At 36.4% G+C, this 19583-nt stretch overlaps 1 protein-coding gene across 1 annotated transcript in view; it reads right to left on the reverse strand.

The window, feature by feature from the left end:
• cenpf (centromere protein F) overlaps nt 1-19583 on the reverse strand; it is a 56087-nt gene that overhangs the window by 6149 nt on the left and 30355 nt on the right. The window contains exons 10-15 of the mRNA XM_059985848.1: nt 18842-18977; nt 12141-16501; nt 8324-10546; nt 7159-7311; nt 4880-5053; nt 4159-4296 (exon numbers count right to left, since the gene is read on the reverse strand). Coding sequence (XP_059841831.1) covers nt 4159-4296; nt 4880-5053; nt 7159-7311; nt 8324-10546; nt 12141-16501; nt 18842-18977 — 7185 coding nt within the window. The remainder of the gene's footprint in view (nt 1-4158; nt 4297-4879; nt 5054-7158; nt 7312-8323; nt 10547-12140; nt 16502-18841; nt 18978-19583) is intronic.

The following is a 19583-nucleotide window of genomic DNA, read 5'->3' on the forward strand; positions in this document are numbered from 1 at the left end:
CACGAAGATGGCATGATAGTTCAATATAACATGCCTGTTCTAAACTGTGTGCTCTATGTAGAATTCAGTGCCAGTTAGGCAGTCAGTATTCACATGCTCTCAGAACAAGACCAGGAGATATCTGATCACTGAAAGATTTCTTTTGAAGAGGCCAGATCTGTTGTTGATAGCCAGATGATAAAAATGGGAAGGTTGGAATAAGGAAGGTCTAATGGTCTTCAATCAGACATTAGCATTAAAATTAATAAGACTGAAGTAATTTCATGTATTATTTGCATGTAAAATTAACATTCCTATCAATTTTCCTACAAATATTCCACTTCTCTAGTATAGGCTGAAGTTCTTTGTTTTAGAACAAAGGAGACTGAGCAGGGATTCAATTAATGTACCGTAAATTCCGGACTATAAGCCGCTACTTTTTTCCCACACTTTGAACACTGTGGCCTATACTACAGTGCGGCTAATGCATGTTTTTTTTTCATGCCGCCAAAAACATTTTGCCTCGTAACTGTAGACCAATAAAATTGATGAGTAGTTCACAGAGGTCCAATGAAATTGTACGATAAATCAAGCGCACTTTCACAATTAAATTATTGTAAATCAGTCATTTGTACTCACCCTCATCAACATAGAAAACACTCGAAGAAAAGCATATGATGCAGCTTTTAAGTTAAAGGCGATCAATCTGGCGGTTGAAGAAGGAAATCGAGCTGCTGCACATAATCTTGGCATAAATGAATCGATGGTGAGACGGTGGAGACGCCAGCGTGAAGAACTGAGTCAATGCAAAAAGATGACAAAAGCTTTCAGAGGTAATCATAGCAGATGGCCCGAACTTGAAAATTTTCTTGAAGACTGGGTTAACACACAGAGAGCAGGCGGCCGCGGTGTTTCCACCGTGCAGGTCAGACTGAAGGCTAAAGCAATCGCCACCAAAATGAAAATCGAAGATTTTAGAGGTGGGCCATCGTAGTGTTTTAGATTTATGAGACGAAAAGGCCTGTCCGTCAGGGTACGCATGACTCTGTGTCAGCAGCTCCCTCCCGACCACGAGGAAAAGCTTGCTAACTTCCGCACATTCACTCAAACAAAGATAGCGGAGAATTCCATTGGGCCAGATGATATCATAAATATGGATGAAGTACCTTTGATGTTTGACCTGCCTCTCACTCGGACTGTTAATAAAAAAGGTGACTCGTCCATCACACTGAAAACAAGTGGCCATGAGAGAACGCATTTTACTTGTGTTCTGAGCTGCACAGCATCCGGACTAAAGCTTCCACCGATGGTGATTTTTTAAGCGGCTGACAATGAAAGTTCAGTGAAAGCTGCCATCAAGAGTACAAACTCAATTCCAGCTGTGATTCTTGGGGGCACCACAAAGTATTTGCAGCCACTGGACATCAGCGTGAACCGGGCATTTAAAGTGGCGTTGCGCGTTGAGTGGGAGGCTTGGATGACGAGCGGCAAGAAATCCTTTACCAAAACAGGACGCATGCGAAGAGCATCTTTAACTCAAGTCTGCCAGTGGATCCTAAATGCGTGGAGCCGTGTCACAACATCCACCATCACCAGCGGGTTTCGAAAGGCTGGACTGCTGCGTGATGAAGAGGACCGCGTGCGCTCAAGTGAGAGCGACAACGAAGAGACTGAAGTGAGTGACGAGATCCTGAGGTTGTTCAATTCGGACACTGAAGGACTTTGATGGTTTTAGTGCGCAGGAGGAAGATGAAGAAGGCGATCAATAACATTTCCTGGTAGGCTGCAGTATATATATTTTTTTTACCAGTCGTTAGGAGATATTGGAATGTTGTTCGTGCACTGTTCAGTAAAAAAGTATACGCAACGTAATTTGTGTGTTACCGATACGTATGTATATTTAAAAGTAGCGGTGTTACAGGCACTGTTCGAAAAAAAGCATTTGCAATATGTATTTGTTTATGTTACCATACGGATTTAATTAAAAGTTAAAAAATCCTCACGTGTAATATCTTTCTGTGTAAATATCTCATATTACAACGTGGAACACCTGCAGCTTAAAATCCGGTGCGGCCTGTACAAATACAAAATTGATTTTCTTTCTAAAATTAGAGCGTGCGGCTTTTAATCAGGTGCGCTCTGTAGTCCGGAATCTACGGTATATAAAATGTACGAGAGGCCTTGATGTGATCAATAGATGGATTAAGCAGTACTTTGGGGTCAATGTGTCAGTTGATTAATAGAAGGACAAGAGGGAAAAATTAATTTTCCTATTCAAAGTGGAAAATTAACATTTCCTAAAAAAGAAATAGTACAATCTGGAAATAATTTTCTAAGCACAAAGCTAATGAAAATATTTATCACTAAGGAAGAACATCCCCAGAACTGACTATGCAAACAAAAAAAGAGCAAGATGCTGCATTGTGATCGTTGAACTTACCCTGTAAACACAATTTCTACAATCAATACCTAAAGATACTTCATATAGGCGAATCAGGACAAAGAGAAGCAACATCACGAAGAAGATAGAAAGCAGGCTACTAGATGAGATACGCAGAGCTTTTCATTCACAGAATGATAGGAAGTTATGGCACAGAAGGTAATTCTTCAGCTCATTATGTCCATACTGGTCAGGACTAAATTTAGATTAATCCCAGTTTCCACCCCTTGGTTCATTGGTCTAAAGATTATGACTTTGACTGGTTATCTAAGTGTCTTTTAAGTATGTAAGCATTTCTGTATCCAGCACCATTTTTAGGTAGTGGTTTCTAGATTTCCCAGCACTTGATGAGTTAAATATTATTTTTCTCAACCCCCTTGTCCTTCTATTAATCAACTGACACATTGACCCCAAAGTACTGCTTAATCCATCTATTGATCACGTCAAGGCCTCTCGTACATTTTACATACATTAATTGAATCACTGCTCAGTCTCCTTTGTTCTAAAACAAAGAACTTCAGCCTATACTAGAGAAGTGGAATATTCATTTAATGCTGAAAGACTAGATAACACTGATATTCAAACAGATCCAGATGTGATGTTACATGTCATTGAAGGCCAACATGCACAGAGAATGAGAAGATATACAGTATGTTAGACCAATTACTATAGGATTGGATGCAGGAGTAAAGAAGTGATATTGCGTCTGGGGAGACTACTCCCGGAGTACCATGAATAGTTTTGACCTCCTTACCTAAGAAAGGAAGCACTGGTCACAGAGGGATTGCAATGAAAATTCACTTGATTGCTTCCTGCGATGGCTAATGTACCATCTGGGAGATGGAGTAGAATGGAACTGTGTTCTCAGGGTTGATAGAATGAAAAGAGATCTCATTGTAGCTTTAAAAAAATTCTTATAGGGGTGAATGGCCCGTTTCTAAACTGCGCAACTCTACGATTCTACAAACAGTGGAGCAGGTTTGGAGGCACAAATTGACTATTCTTGTTATTTCTTTTCTTCACCTGGATAGTCTTTCCTGTTAACTGTAAGTCTTCAGCCCTTGCAACAACCTTATAACTCTCTTCTGCATCCCTATCTCACACAAATTACAATCTTCCGTAATGTGATGATTGAAATTGTACTCGAGCCATGCCCAGAACAAACTGTACAGTGCTATAGTGACCTCTCTGCTCTTACAACCTGTGACTTGGTCTATAATCAGCAACTCGTAGGCTTGCACTCCGCAATCCCCAGTTCTCTGCTCTACATTTATCGTGCATTCCCCTGCCTGGATTGGCTTTTATTAATCGCAATATTTCAAAAGTTACAGGGAAAAAGCAGGGGATTGGGCTTAGGAGGGACAATAAATCAGCCATGATGGAATGGCAGAGCAGACTTGATGGTCCAATTGGTCTAATTCTGCCTCTACTTCTTATGGGCTAATATTCTGAGTTGAATTCTGTTTCCCATTTATAGGCTTGAAACTTCTTATCACTATCTACTGGATGTGATGGAAGCTGTTTTGTGCCCACTTTTGTTTGGCTGATCAGTCCTCCCAGTCCACTTGCAGCCATTGAGCATTTGACTGCAGAAATTTCTTGACAGTCAGTATCAACACACCAGCTAGGTGCAATATAAAATTTCTTGCCCATATGACACGTCCAAACAGTCATTAAGTTATAGCAAGACAAGTGTTAACATGGGAACAAGCACAAAAGCCATTGTTGAGAAATGTTACCTTGCAGTTGTCATCTTTTAAGACAGTATTTGCTGCTTCTTTAGCACTCTTCAGATTGTTGATTTCCACCTCTTTTGCAGTAAGCTGTTGTTTCATTCCAACGATTTCCTCTTGGTATGTCTGCAACTCAGCTTTGTGCTAACAAAATAAACGCAGTATTTATAAATGACAGGAAACTGATCAAAATTTTAGCTAGGTGAATATATACAAAGGGTTTGTCAGGAAACAAGTGATGTTTGATAAAAACAAAGCAAGAGCAGAATTTATGTTAGATCAGCACTTAATTACAAAAAAAAGTTCAGCAAATTTCAAGACAAAATTTTTCAAATTGTAAATGTGATCAGATAAAAGAGCCACCGTGGATTGACAGAAAGCATATTATTCTCTAAGAAGTGCATTCATGAAACACAAGAACAAAAGGCTTGTGTGATGTTGAATTTATTTATATTTTGGATAGGAAGGAGTTGGGTCATCTTCTGTATAAGATTTTAAACTTGTTACACAAATATTCCAAATTTGAGAGTGTTGGTAATTGAGAGTTGGGTGTTGGCTGTTAATGTTTTATCTAAATAAGTTAATTTAGTCTGAAAATTATTCATCCTCATGTGCTAATATAATGAGATTTGACTTTGAGTATTTCCTGCATTCTATAAGCAAATCTTATCAGTTTGTGTTTTTTATGTTCAGGTACAGTGGTCTCTGATACAGTGAAATAACGTACCTTTTCCTGTACATTTTTAAGCACAACTTGGTGATCCTCCTGGATACAACTTATGCTTTGTTTATAATCTTCTACTTGTTTCTTCAGAATATCAGTGACTTGCAATTCATTCTGTAAGTATACAAGGTCCTTTTCCAACTTGCATTTTTCTGATTGAGAGAATTCTAGCTGCAACTAGAATATGAAATCAGCTTTTAGAATGGGAATAATCATATTTGAAATATTAAACACAAGAGATTTGAAATATCTGAAATGCTATTTCAATAACAATCATTGGATGGTTTCCATTATTCGATAATTCATATTCATACTAATTCACATTCAATATTTTTATTCCCATATCTATCATTATTGCAAAAATTGCAACATTATTTTTGTTCTTTTCAGGATAGTAGTCATAATTAATTTTATATTACTGAAAAACATAACTTTACTAACTTACTACAAAAGTATTATATTTGAACTATCTACAGTGGTGCTGGAAAGTTTGTGAACCCTTTAGAATTTTCTCTATTTCTAATAATTATGACCTAAAATTTAATCAGATCTTCACCCAAGTCCTAAAACTAGATAAAGAGAACCCAATTAAATAAATAAACAAATAAACATTATACTTGTTCATTCATTTATTGAGAAAAAATACCAATATTACATGTATTTATTGGAAAAAGTATGTGAACCTCTAGGATAATCAGCTCAATTAAAGGGGAAATTAAAGTCAGGTGTTTCAATCAATGGGATGACAATCAGGTGTAAGTGAGGGAGACCTTGCCCTATTTAAAGAACATAAACCTAGGTCTTCACTATCAAAGTTCACCACACAAGTTTTTGGAAGTTTGACATCCCCCGATCAAGGGAGATCTCTGAGGATCTCAGGAGAAAAAAGGTTGTTGATGCTTACCAGGCTGGAAAAGGATACTAAACAATTTCTAAAGAGTTTGGGCTCCACCAATCCACAGTCAGGTAGATAGTATAGTATAAATGGAGGAAACGCAACACAGTTGTTCCTCTCCCCAGGAGTGGTCAACCAACAAAAATCACTCCAAGAGCAAGGTGTGTAATATTCAGGAGGCCACAAAGAACCCGAGTAACATCCAAGGAGCTGCTGGCCTCTGTTACATTGGTTAATGTCAGTGTTCATGAGTCTGCCATCAGGCAAACACTGAACAACAATGGTGTGCATGGCGGGATTGGAAGGAGAAAGCCACTACACTCCAAGAAGAACATTGCTACCCATCCAAGGTTTGTTAAAGACCACATGGATAAGCCAGAAGGCTATTGGAACAATGTTCTATGGATGGATGAGTCCAAATTAGAACTTTTTGGCTTAAATGAGAAGTGTTGTTTGGCAAAAAGCAAACACTGTATTCCAGCTTAAGAACCTCAGGCCGTCTGTGAAACATGGTTGAGGGCCAGTGTCAAGGTCTGGGCCTGCTTTGCTACCTCGGGACCAGGATGGCTTACCATCATTGGTGGAAGAAAGAATTTTGAATTGTACTGGCAAATTCTACAGGAAAATATCACGGTATCCATGAACTGAAGCTCAAAAGAAAGTGGCTCAAGCAGCAAGGCAACAAACTTACAACACACAAGTCAGTCGACCAAAGAATAGTTAAAGCAGAAGAAATTTTACATTTTGAAATGGCCAAGTCAAAGTCCTGACCTTACTCCTAGAGAAATGTTGTGGAAGGACCTGAAGCAAGCAGTTCATGCGAGGAAGTCCACCAACATCCCAGAGTTGAAGCAGTTTTGTGAGGAGGAATGGCCTAAATTCCTCCAAGCTAATGTACAGGACTGTTCAACAGTTATCGGAAATGTTTGGTTGAAGTTATTTCTGTACAAGGGGGTCACACCAGTTACTGAAAGCAAAAGTTCACATACTTTGTCCAATACATGTCATATTGGATCATTTTTCTCAATAAATAAATGAACATGTATAATTTTTTTTGTGTTTAATTATTTAATTGATTCTCTTTATCAAGTTGATCTGATCTCATTTTAGGTCATACTTTTACAGAAAGATAAAATTCTGAAGAGTTCACAAACATTCTAGCACCATTGCAAATCAATGACTATTTATCTCTTCCACTTATAACCAGTATATCTATTTTCACTTTTATTTTCTCCCCAATCGAAGGAAGGTTTGTGTACATTGTTAAAGTATATCAAAATATATCAGTAAAATATATCAAGACTGTTCATAATGTCTTGTAAATTCAATTATAAAGTTAAAGATTTATATGAAATGACAAAATTGTTGAAATTTTATTAAACCTGACCTTAAAACTTTCAGTCTGGCTTCTGAACTCCTCAAGTTGTGCTGAAATTGAATTCTTTTCCTTATCAAAGTCTTGTTGTATTTGCAGAATCTTTTCATTGGCAATGGTCAAATCACTCTGCAGTTTATTATTGTTCTCAGTCAGTTCATTTATCTAAGAGAGAGAACATTTATGGTTAAAATTAAAGTGAAATGCTATACTATTTGGTTGCTTCCCCACATATTCTCATATCACAAAAGATTCACTTGTATTTATACAAGTCCATTTATGATGTAATACAACACATTCGTCCTCATGTTTAAAAACTAGCATGCTAGTAGAGACAATTTCTTAATCTCATCCAAGTAATTTAGAAGAAACTGCAAGATAAACAAGCAACAAAGAGTAATACCCTCTGGTAACTAGCTTTTAAAAAATATCGATAACACATTTGATATTTATCTAAAAGTAAGATTCATTTTGTCAATTAAATTTAAAACTTCGAGGCTCAGCATTAACTGTTCTGAAAATATAATGGATTGAATCTACGAATGTTTCATTGCATCTATCACTCTAAAGCATTGACTTTTTTATACTTTTGAAGGATAATTTTTTTCCTACAGTAAAATTATTATGCACTACATACACTATGATATTGTAGTAATGTTAGAAACAGCATTTGTACAGTTAATGGGTAATTTCTTTCATGTGAACATGTAATTCCTTAATCTTTATTAAAAAAAATTGTAACTACAGAATTCCCCAAATAAACAAGGAATAGTCCTACCTTCAGCAATTCTACAAAGTAAGTACCAGTCAAAAGAAAAACAGAAAGAAGTATTTGTGTTTCAACTCTCTGTCATACCTTTACAGGATTCAACAAATCAATAATAAATAAAACTTTAACATTAAAAGATACACAGTGGCTTTCAATATTCTATTTTTTTTAAAGTTTAAAGGAGTAATGACTGGGTAGACCAACAGGGAACAATTATACTGAGCCATATCATCTGCCTTTCAAAAACTCAATTACAAGAAATAGGGAAGACAAAAATATTTTAACTACGGTTAAAATAAATACAGGCCTTATTCTTTATCAAGTATTTTAAAATGAATTTAGTTAGGATTAAACATTAATTTTCTGAATAGATCAATTGTCTAACCAGTCTTGGTGAAGTTATTATACCTGATCGAGATGTGCAGAAGCCTTCAACTGAGCAGTGTTTAGTTCTTCCTTTAGTTGCTTCTCAGAAGCTTCCATAGTGATTAGCATTGCGTTATGCTTAGCTGATAGATCATGTGCTGCCTGCTGAGATTCAGCTGCTGTCTTTTGTAAGTTCTGGCATTCCTTCATTAACTTTTCCATCTCAGTCTGCAAATGATACAAATCCGTTAAGTTCTTTTGCCTCAGGTTCTCCAGATCTGTGACTTGTTGCTGAAGTTTCTCCTTCTCTTCCATGTGATCATTTAACTTCTGCTGAAGTATTTGAAGATCTTTATTTAACATTGTGTTTGCTGATTGGAGACTCACATTTAAGCCAGCAACTTCCTGAAGTTGATTAGATAGCTGCACCTTTTCACATTCCAAACACGAATTTCGATCAATATGATTCTTCTCATTTTCTTTAAGTCCTTCTAATTCCTCATGACTGTTTTTCAACTTTTCATTTAAATGGCTAATTTGGGTCTCTAGCTCATTAATAGAACTTTCATAGGCTTCTGTCATTTTGAGTTTTTCATTTTCAGCTGCTTCTGAGTTTCTTAACAAATTTGAACAATGATCCTCTAACTTCTCTTGATTTTGCAGTAGTTGCTTTTCTAGATCTTGTTTGTCAGAGGACAAGGTATTGAGCTCTACAACCAAAAGCTCTAGTTTCTCAGCAATAGCCTTCTTCTCTTCCTCCAATACTTCAACTTGTTCCTTTGCAGTTTCAGCTTGCATTACCAAATCCTCTGTATTTTCCTCCGAGGCCTGAAGCTCTCTTTCAAGAGCCTCAATCTTATCCTGAAGAGAGTCTGCTTTTCGGTCACTTGCTTTGAGTTTTGCAGCCATGTCCAGGCTTTTCTTCTGATCTGCTTCAATACGTACTTTCAGCCTCTCGATAGCATGCCTCATTTCAGCTACCTCTGTTTTGGTGGAGTTCAACTTTGATACAACTTCATCTTTTTCCAACAAAGAGGATTCCAATGATTGGAGTAGTTTCACATTTTCAAGCTCTATCATACTAATCTTATTTTGCAAATCTTCAGTCTGCTCATGCATGGATAAGCTTTCCTCTTTCAATTGATTCAATTGCTTTTGGAATTCCTCCTTTTCTTTGATGCCAAGCTTAGCATTATTTTCAAGATGTTGGAGTTGTTTGGTCAAGTCTTCTTTTTCTTTCAAAACTTGCTCCATTCGATTTGCAACTGTTTGTAACTGGCTAGTTAGCTCTCTTATTTCAGCTTCAAGCAAGCTGTTCGTATTAGCATTGTATATCTTCTCGGCCTCAAACTCTTGTACCTTGATCTTCAAACTGTTATTGGCTTTCTCTAGTTTCTCATTTGTTTCAGCTAAGGTGTCAAGATCCTGAAGAATCTTGGTATTTTTTGCTTCGAGCTCAGTCAGCTTCTCCGCCTGCACATGAAACACTTGTTGAGCTGATTCAAGTTCCTTTTCCAAAGCATGCTCCTTGGTCTTAAGCTTATCCAGGTCATCTTCCATGTCCAGGATATGATTTTCTAAATTAGCTTTATTTGATTTTGTACATTTCAGTTCCATTTCAAGTTCAAGGAACTGTTCATTTTTGTCCCTTTTATCTTTCTCAAGGCTCTCTAAGATCTTGGCCATTTCAGAAATTTTACTTTCGTCCACCTGCAACTGCGTTTTCATATCATTGAGTTCTTCTTCCAAATTTTTTGCTTTGTTAGAAAGGTCCTGATTTTCAAGAGCGGAGGACTTCAGTTCATTAGATAAACAGTTTTTCTCCTTCTCAAGAATCATCACTTTTGTTTCTAAGTCCGTATCAGCAGCTTTGGAAAATAGCTCTTTTTGAAGATTGGAATGTAAACCCTCCATCTCACTGAGTAACACTTCCGTAGTTTTTATCTTCTCCTGCTCTGTTTGTACTTGTGTGTTAATTGATGCCTCATGATGAAGGTTCCCTGGGTCATTCAATTCCTCTTCTTTTAAATATATCTGTTTAACAATATACTGGTGGTTTCCACCATCTTCATTCAGATCATTAGTAACCATGCTAAGCTTTCCATTGTCATCAAAAGAGTTGGTATGGTCAGAGGACAACACATGCTTTTCTTCTGAGGAACTTTGTACTTTACTGTCAGGGGTCATAGTTAGCATGTTAACAACATCCAGTTTATCTGCAAATATATTGCTTTCATCTTGTTTTTTCAAACTAGTATGGCTCAGCTGAAAAACAAAAGTAGTTGCAATTAGTAAAATACAAATACAGTAGTAAATCTCCATCTCTTCAGACCAGGTGTACATAACTGGCTGTTTACATAAACTTAAATGTCGTACTTGCACACCACAATATGTGGCAATCCAATAAAAGCACAAACCATATTCCAGATCATTTTGGTATTTTCTTAAAATTACCAAATGGAGTTTCTATTCAGCTTAAAAAGACTGTGTAAGACTTTAATTATGAAAAGTGTCCATAAATACAAGTTTGATCTTTCTTTCACATGCTTACCAGTGGTACTTTTAATACCAGAACTCATTGAGCAAAAAAATCATTCATGCACAAAACTAAATTCTCAAACTAATTTACCAACTAGAATGCAAAAAATATGAGCGGCCGTATATGACCCTGTGTGCCCTCAGTAAGAATGAGGCTAATCCAATCTTGGCCTCAACACTTGTCCACTCTTTCCTTTCATCCTTAACACCACTTAAATGCTTCACATCTTCACCATGAATATATTACAACACCCTGCCTCCAAATATGTCAGGGTGTAGTCTTCACCTAAGAAGAAAATTTTCATCCCTGCCTGAAATGGAAGACACGTACTCCGAAACTCCCTCACTCAAAATAATCCCATTTAAGAAAACATTCAAGATATAATTTGGCAATCCCTTACAGATACTTTTAGATTTTAATGGAATCACTTCTCATTCCTCTGCTGTGTTTAGGTCCAAGCCTACTAATATTTCTCCAGACGTTAATCCCATATTCCAGGAACCACTTTTCCTGCTCTACTTCCAATGTAAGCAAATCCTTCCTTAGATATGGAGACCTAAATAGCACATAGTACACCACAGCACAGGTGTGGTCACACTAGCAAACTGCAAAGTTCCATCAAAACTTCTTTCTCACCTCTATATCCCTAAAGATCTTTTGAATTGCTTGTACCTGAATTTTGTGTTTCATATACTAAGAACTTCAAATCCCTCAGCATCACAATTTTGTAGGCTCACACACATTTAACATTCCAAGTGGATAATATCTCATTTTCTTCATTCAAAGTGGATATCTCATTTTAGCACATTTTCCCCCCATGTACAGACTTCTTGCCCATTCATGTAAAATAGGTCTATCCCTGAACAGTTTATTTGTGTTCTCCTCAGAATTTGTAAAACCACTTAGTTTTGTATTGTCAGCAAGTTTAGCTATCAGATTTGAAATCCCTTCTCAAGGTTCATTTCTTCCAGATGCACAATGCCGAGAGCGAATGTAAGTTGATAATACTTTTATTCCTGCCAATGTTCCCACAACATCCCATAAATAAACACAAGAATTTCAGCTTTCCTCATTGTTGCAAAGATCATAGGCTCAAATTCTTTCTCAGTAATGTCAGACAGAACAGGTGGAGCACTGGATTTGGCCCTGGTAGTTAATAGGGTTAGCTTTAAAAATTTAATCGCTGTTTCCGACCATCACTCCAGAAAAGAAATGCTTTGTTCCTATGGTCAAATTCAGAACCAGGCATAAAGATACCCTGCTTCCAAACATAACTGGAAAAAAAAATGCTTATCATGGGTTACTTACTTTATTACTCACCTTTTGTGGTGTATCCTCTTTTGAAAAGTAGCTAGCATTTAGCAGTGATTGGGAACTGAGGTCTAGAGACTGGAGCTGGATCCTTGCGCCTTCTAGCTCCGCAGATAACAATTCTGTCTGTTGTTTCTGTGCAGCCAACTTATTTTCCATCTCTGTTGTTAGATTGGTTAACTTCAATTGCCATTCATCTCTTTCAGATGAATGTTGTTGCTTTAGAGATTCAAGTGCTTGTCTTGTTGTAGTTATTGTATGTTGCAAAGCTTGAATTTTTGCATCTGCATCAGCTTGCTGCTTGAACAGTTGTTCCTGGAGCAGTGCAACAGACTGCTCGGTAGACTCAGAACAAATTTCCAGTTCCAAACTTTTCACCTTCAAGTCAGTATCTTCATCAGAAGGAGCAGCTTGGTCATTCAAGTTGGCAGGTTGCTCCTTTAACTGCTGACGCAATAAAATTAGTTCATTAGCTTGTTCCTGAATCATCATCTCTGACTGCTGCAAAGAATCTTTTTGTTCAGACACATGAAGATGAGCACTTTCTAATGAGGATTCAAGCATTCTCAACTGAGCCTGGAGTGTTTCCTTTTCTATCTTTGCTCCAGATAAGGCACTTTGAGCTTCAATCAAGTTACTCTGTAACAAGGATAACTCTGCCTTCATTTCTTCTACAGCATCATTATGTTTCTCATTTATGCTCAAAATGTTTTTATTTCCACATAATGAATTATTATTAACAACACTGCAAGTCGCTTCCTCTTCCAGTATGTTTTGATGCCTTATTTCTTGGGGCATAATCACAATTTCATTTAACTTAGTGTAATCTGAAGCATCCGCACCAGTACTCTGTTTAGTTAAATTCACTTTATTCAACAGGTCAGTATGCATATCTGCTGTCATATCCTCATTTTCATACTGAATATTGTTTTCACATTCACCAATTAACTTATGTGGCAAATATTCAGTCAAATGCAGAATTTTGGGTGATAGTTTGGACTGCACCTCACTCAAATTCTGTTGCACACAAATTCTTTGCTTCTCACTCTGTTGGAGCTCAGACTGCATCTTACTCAAGTCCTGTTGCAAAAGAGCTCTTTGCTCCTCACTCTGTAACAGTTCAGACTGTATCTTACTCAAGTCCTGTTGCAAAAGAGCTCTTTGCTCCTCACTCTGTAACAGTTCAGACTGTATCTTACTCAAGTCCTGTTGCAAAAGAGCTCTTTGCTCCTCACTCTGTAACAGTTCAGACTGTATCTTACTCAAGTCCTGTTGCAAAAGAGCTCTTTGCTTCTCACTCTGTTGGAGCTCAGACTGCATCTTACTCAAGTCCTGTTGCAAAAGAACTCTTTGATCCTCACTCTGTTGGAGCTCAGACTGCATCTTACTCAAGTCCTTTTGCAAAAGAGCTCTTTGATCCTCACTCTGTTGGAGCTCAGACTGCATCTTACTTAAGTCCTGTTGCAAAAGAGCTCTTTGCTTGTCACTCTGTTGCATCTCAGACTCCATCTTACTTAAATCCTCTTGCAAAGAAATTCTTTGCTCCTCACTCTGTTGGAGTTCAGACTGCATCTTACTCAAGTCCTGTTGCAAAAGAACTCTTTGCTCCTCATTTAGTTGCAATGTGTTCTTGATATTGTTCAAAGTAGATTGCATTTGTGCATTTAACTCCTGCTGTAATGAATCCAATTGAAATTCCAAATTACTCTTTTGACTCCTTAATTCAATAACGTCGGTTTCAGACTTAGACAGTTTATCCTGAAGATCCAAAATCTCTGTTTCTTTTTGGTGGTATTGCTTCTCTTTGGCTTGGCTTGCATTAAGCTGGTTTCCCAAGGAACAAAAATCCTTTTCTTTCTTTTCAAGTTCAATTTTCAGTCGGTCAATTGTTTGCTTCTGCCAAGATATTTCTTCCAGCAATGATTCTTCATTATTCTTGCTTTCTCTAATTCTTAAATGCACAACTTCCATCTCTTCCTGCATTGTACTCACTTTCTTTTCCAGAACAACCCTATTTTCCTCACTGTGCTGCAACTTGCTCTCCAAAATTTTATCATCAGTCTGTAATTGTTTTAATTGACATAAGCAAGATTCTAATGAAGCCTCTTTATCTTCAAGGTCCATCTGAAGAATCTGAAGTTGGACTTGAAGCCTCTGAAGTTCATTTTCTTTAGTTATAATTGTATCTCGTAACTGGTCTGAAATTATATTGTTTTCTGTAATTAGTTTACTACTTTTAATATTTTCAGATTCTACTGTTGCTAAATCACTTTCAAGTTTCTCTATTTTTGCTTCAAAAATATTTTCTTTTACAGCTTGAGTTTGTATCAGTTGTGTCAATTGGTCTTTGTCCTGAAGTAATTGATTGTAATCCTCTAGTATTTTGTTTTGTCTTGCATTAGACTCTGCAAGTTCTTTTTGTAAGTGATCAATTTCTTTTATTTTCTCCATTTGTCCCTGCAGGTCTCCCATTTCTTCAACTAATGCTTTAACTTTTGCCTCATAACCTGCAATTTTGGAATTATAATCAACAGAAGCATCTGTGCACTTTCTTTCTAACTCCTCTACTTCTGCATTTTTCATTAATAATGCATTTGCTCGCTCACATAATTGTTTTTCCAAGAAATTGTTATTTTCTTTTTCAGCAGTACATTTGTCTTGGAGATTCTTTATTTGTTCTTCTAGCACAGTACACTCGTGCATCAGTTCACTTTGCCTACTTTCCCCCTCATTCATCTTTTCCATTAATTGTGTAATAGCATTTTCTTTGGCTTCTACTGTACTTTCCAGCAACCCATGTTTCGCTGTTAGTTCTTCACACAGAGTTTTAAGATCATTAATTATGATGTCCTTAGTTGCAGATTCTTCTTTATATTTTGCAAGCGCTTCGTGCATTTCTTCTTCTTTCTTCATCATATCAACAAAAGTAGAATTCTTTTTGTTTAGCTCCATGTTCTCCTGCATTAAATTATGAACAGAAGCCTTCAATTCCTCATTTTCCTCAGAAAGCTGACCTAATGTCTTTTCTTTCAAATTAATTAACTCTTCTTTTTCCTGAATGCACTTCTCTGATAGAAAGTGAGCTTCCAGCTTTGTTTCCAACTCTTTGTTCATCATTTGCAAACATTTCAAATTATTCATGTTGCTCTCAAGTTCTTGTGTAAAATTTTGGATAGATTTATCTTTCTCATCTATAGTAGCTTGCAATACTGCATGCTGCATCTTTAGTTTATTAATTTCTTCCCCCAGCTCCACTTTTAAGTTCTCACATTTCTTTCCAGCCTCCTCAATGTTTTCTTCCAATTCTTCCCTCTCTTTTAATACTGTTTCATATTTACTCTGCAACTCAGAACGAAGATGCTGTTCAAGCTTCAGCAAGGAATCTTGTGAAGTTATCTCTCCCTTGAGGACAATAATATCATTTTCTAGTGCTGCTCTTGCCACCTCAACTTCAACTTTGTCAAGCATGCTCTTTTCATGTTCTTGCATTAAATGCTTTTTCTCGGTTTCAACCCGGGCAAGTTGCATTTCAAAATCCTGTGTGACCTGTGATATGCTGTCTTTTAATTTCAAAATTTCAGTTTCTTTTAGATTTATCTGGTCGTCTTTTGATTTGGCCATATTACTGACATTTTCATATTCAGCACTAAATACACGTTGAGACTCTTCAAGTTTTAAAACCTTGTTAGTTTCTTGTTGCAGACTTTTCTCCAGTTCAGCTATCTGCGACGTAAGTTGAGAGATGGTTAGGTTAAGGTTTTCTACATCATGTTTATCTTGCTTTGATTTTATCATGAATTCTTCAAAGGCTTGTTTTTCTTTCTGTAACTCCAGTGCTTTGTTGTCTAGCATTTGTTTGACATCTTCAAACTGTCTTTGCAAACTCTGCTTTTCATCATCAAGTAACTTCAGTGTTTCAGATTGTTTTTCAGTTTTGTTTTGATAAATCTCTAGATTCTGCTCTTGCTCTTGATTTTTATTCTTGAAAAACTCAAGATTCTGATCCAATTCTTTAATTTTGTTCTGCAGCCCTTCTTTTTCATGCTTAAAGATATCTAAAGCTTGGGTATTTTCAGCTTTCCACTGAGCCAGGGAACTGTTCTCCTCCTCCAGGTTCTGACATGTCTTTTCCTTTAGCTGCACTTCGTTTTGCAGTCCTTCATTCTTATTTTCCATTTTAGCAATCTGGTCATTCAACTGCTCAATACTCCTTTCCTTCTCTTTCATGTCCTTTCGAACAGCATCTTGCTCCATTTTCATCTTTGAAATTTGCTGTTTAAGGTTTTCCACAGTTATACCTGATGATCTATTTTGATCATCCAGTTGTTGTTGAAGATTTTTTAACTCAAAGTCCAGCTCATTGATCTTACCTAGAAATATGAAAGACATAATATAAAAATATGAATGACGCAGTACAGAGATCAAAAGAAATCTCTCTGCAAATTAAATTTAGAAAATAATGAAGTTTGATTGGTCTTGTAAATGGCAAGGTAAACATTCAAATACTTCAAGGAAGGAGATAATCTTGCATGCATTAAATGTAAACAAACTGCACTTTCTAAACTGCTTCAATGAGGATACTCCCCCAAATTAAAAATCTAATATATCCATTTTAAAAAGGTTTTTTTTTTACACCTATCAGTACTTGTTATTTCAGACATGCCTTATTTTGGGCTATTATTGACCAATATCTGCTTAATTGTTTATGGCATCCTGATGTAAAGCAATTTAATAGCATCATCAGAACCACCCATAGCTAACATTTTGATACAGATTTAGTTCAAATGACAGCAAATTGACCAATTTTGTTATCACCGCACTAGGAAGCCAAAAGCAATTTTGTAATTTCTGTGCTCCTGCAATTTAACATCGATATCCCCAAGTAACTATTAGTGATTCAATTCTCCTCAGGGTTGTACTATTTTATAGCCTTCTGCTCGGTAATCAAAGGAAATCATTTGAATCAAACAGCTAAGGTACTAATAAACTGTAAAATACTCTGAAATATTAGAGTTTGTGGCAAGAAATCCAATTAACTTAAAATTGCTCATGAAGCTACTTTACAGTCCAGTTCTCCAAAGATTAAATAGAAAGTTATGGGTAATCATTTTCTCAAATATTTTTAAATATGAAGGATTTTTTGTTTAATTTTAGTAAATTTCTAGTAAAAAAGGTTTGAAAAACAAGCTCTCCCACCCCCCCCAGAGCCTCTGTTGTGAGGATAGTTTAATATGATCAGATGTTCAGCCAGCACTATGTCAACACATTTATTGGACAGAAGTGATATCCAACAGAAGTCAACATCAGAAGAAGGGGACACAGATGTGGATGGATCTTTGTGAGCTCATTTGAAGTCAGCTGCAAGCTTGTATCATTACATTTAGAATTTAAACACATTTCTATGGTTAAAAATTGAGAAAAATAATTCAATTATTATAAATTATAGTGGCAAATAGTTCATTAAGAACCAGCAATTTATTATGTGTTTGATATTGTATAGCTCTAAAGACCAACTACCAAGTATCCCCCATTACTGTTCATTATCATGCCTTTTAGGAAATGAAGGATTAATTACATGAATTTTCCTCCCTTCTTTTAGGAAATGATTGGCTTCCAATGTCATGAAGCTCAGCAAAGGATAACAGGATGAACTGCAGGCATTGTACTAAAGTTTGCCATTACATTCTTTCATAGTAGGAAATCTAGAAGATTCTTTGTTTAGGTACAAAAATAAATGCTGTTGACATAATGCTGCCATTATAAGGATCAAGAATGTTGCATGTTGAATTTGTCGGGGTGAATGGTTCATTTTTGTTATACTGTAGATTACGGTCTCTCTTTGTGAGCTTTGCTACTGTTTGCTTTGTGAGTGCTGGGTGCTGATTTTTTTCTGATGAAATAAGTAGGGGAGGGTTGATACTTTGCTGTTGTGTGGGAGTGGGAGAAGGGGGCTTTGTGGTTCCACCCTTTGTACTGATACATTCTTTGGGATACTCTTAGCTTTTCAGTGGATGTCTGCAAAGAACAAGAATTTCAGGTTGTATAATGTATAAATTCGCTGATATTAAATAGAACCATTTGAAAATACAAAGTAATTTAACCAATTTTTTTTAAACTTTGTGGTCCTCCCATATTATTTTAATTACTAATGTTTCAATTTTAATCATACCACCACTGTATTGCAATCAATTGGTTAAATATGAAAGCTTTTTGAATTTTAACTCAATGAGGAGGCACGTATAAAGCCCTAAGAAACACTTGGACAGTCAAAAATCACATCTAAATAATCTGTTTCTCTGCTGGTGATTTTTATTTCTAATTTTATGCCCACCATCAGAAGAAGTCTACCATTTTAGATTTCTATATGTCAGAAGGTACAGCTGTTAGCCATGAAATTATGACAGTCAGCTCTATGGGGAATCACTGTAAAATATTCACTGTCATGGAAACTAATCAAATTCCAACAATGCAAGGAAAGACTGGTCATCATTTAAATAATTATGCAATCATAGTCCCTCAGCTGGACATCTTCTTTGTGGAATTTCATGGCAGTTGTTTTCAAAGGCAGTGGATTGAAAGATCTCTTACAAAAACAAATTCTTAAAACATTTGTTCAAAAAATAAACCAGAATTGGAATGGATTAAGTTAATATTTTTTCTTGACCTTGGTGTATATTGCTGAGTTAATATTTAAAAAATAAAAGGTTTACTTTTCAAGTCTTCACCATAAGTACTGGCACGGTTAAAATCTTGTTTGGTCTTCTGTAATTCATTTTCCAGTTTATGAATTTGTGTAAAATTCTGCTGAAGCTGACTTCTAAGACCATCTCTTTCTTCCTGAAGATCCTGATAGAAGAAAATGGTTAAAGCTCATTTCTATATCAAATTTATAATAAAAAAAGACTGAATAAAATGGAATAGAATCATTTTGAATTGTACACCTCATTGCTGATAAAGTCTAAAAAAATGGAAATTGAAAAATTCCAGATGCAGCCAATCACTGCTCTGCATCAGTCCATTCCCCCCTTTAAAAGCTTCACCCCTGCCACCTGCATGCTTGATTAATTTATTTAAAGTACAAAGATACTGGAAATCCAAACAAAAAGCAAAATGCCAGCAGGCCAGACAGCATCAATAAGGCAAAAAAGACAGTCAATGTTTCAAGTGAAGACCCCATTCATCAGAGCTGGGTAATTATATGTATATTAAACTGCCGAGTGTGTGTCTTGGCTGAATCCGTTCAGGAGCTGGTGGTGGGAGGAGAAGGTAGAAAGCTTGCTTTACTTTTTCCCCTGCTCTGATGAAGTCCCTTCACTGAAAGTGGCTCTGTTTCTCTTCCCAGTGATGCTTCTTGATGTATGCTTCCAGCATTTTGCTTTTAATTATTTAAATGCATTCAATAGACAATAGGTGCAGGAGTAGGCCATTCGGCCCTTCTAGCCAGCACCACCA

This window comes from Hypanus sabinus, chromosome 12, assembly GCF_030144855.1.
Source record: "Hypanus sabinus isolate sHypSab1 chromosome 12, sHypSab1.hap1, whole genome shotgun sequence".
Classification (NCBI taxonomy): domain Eukaryota; kingdom Metazoa; phylum Chordata; class Chondrichthyes; order Myliobatiformes; family Dasyatidae; genus Hypanus; species Hypanus sabinus.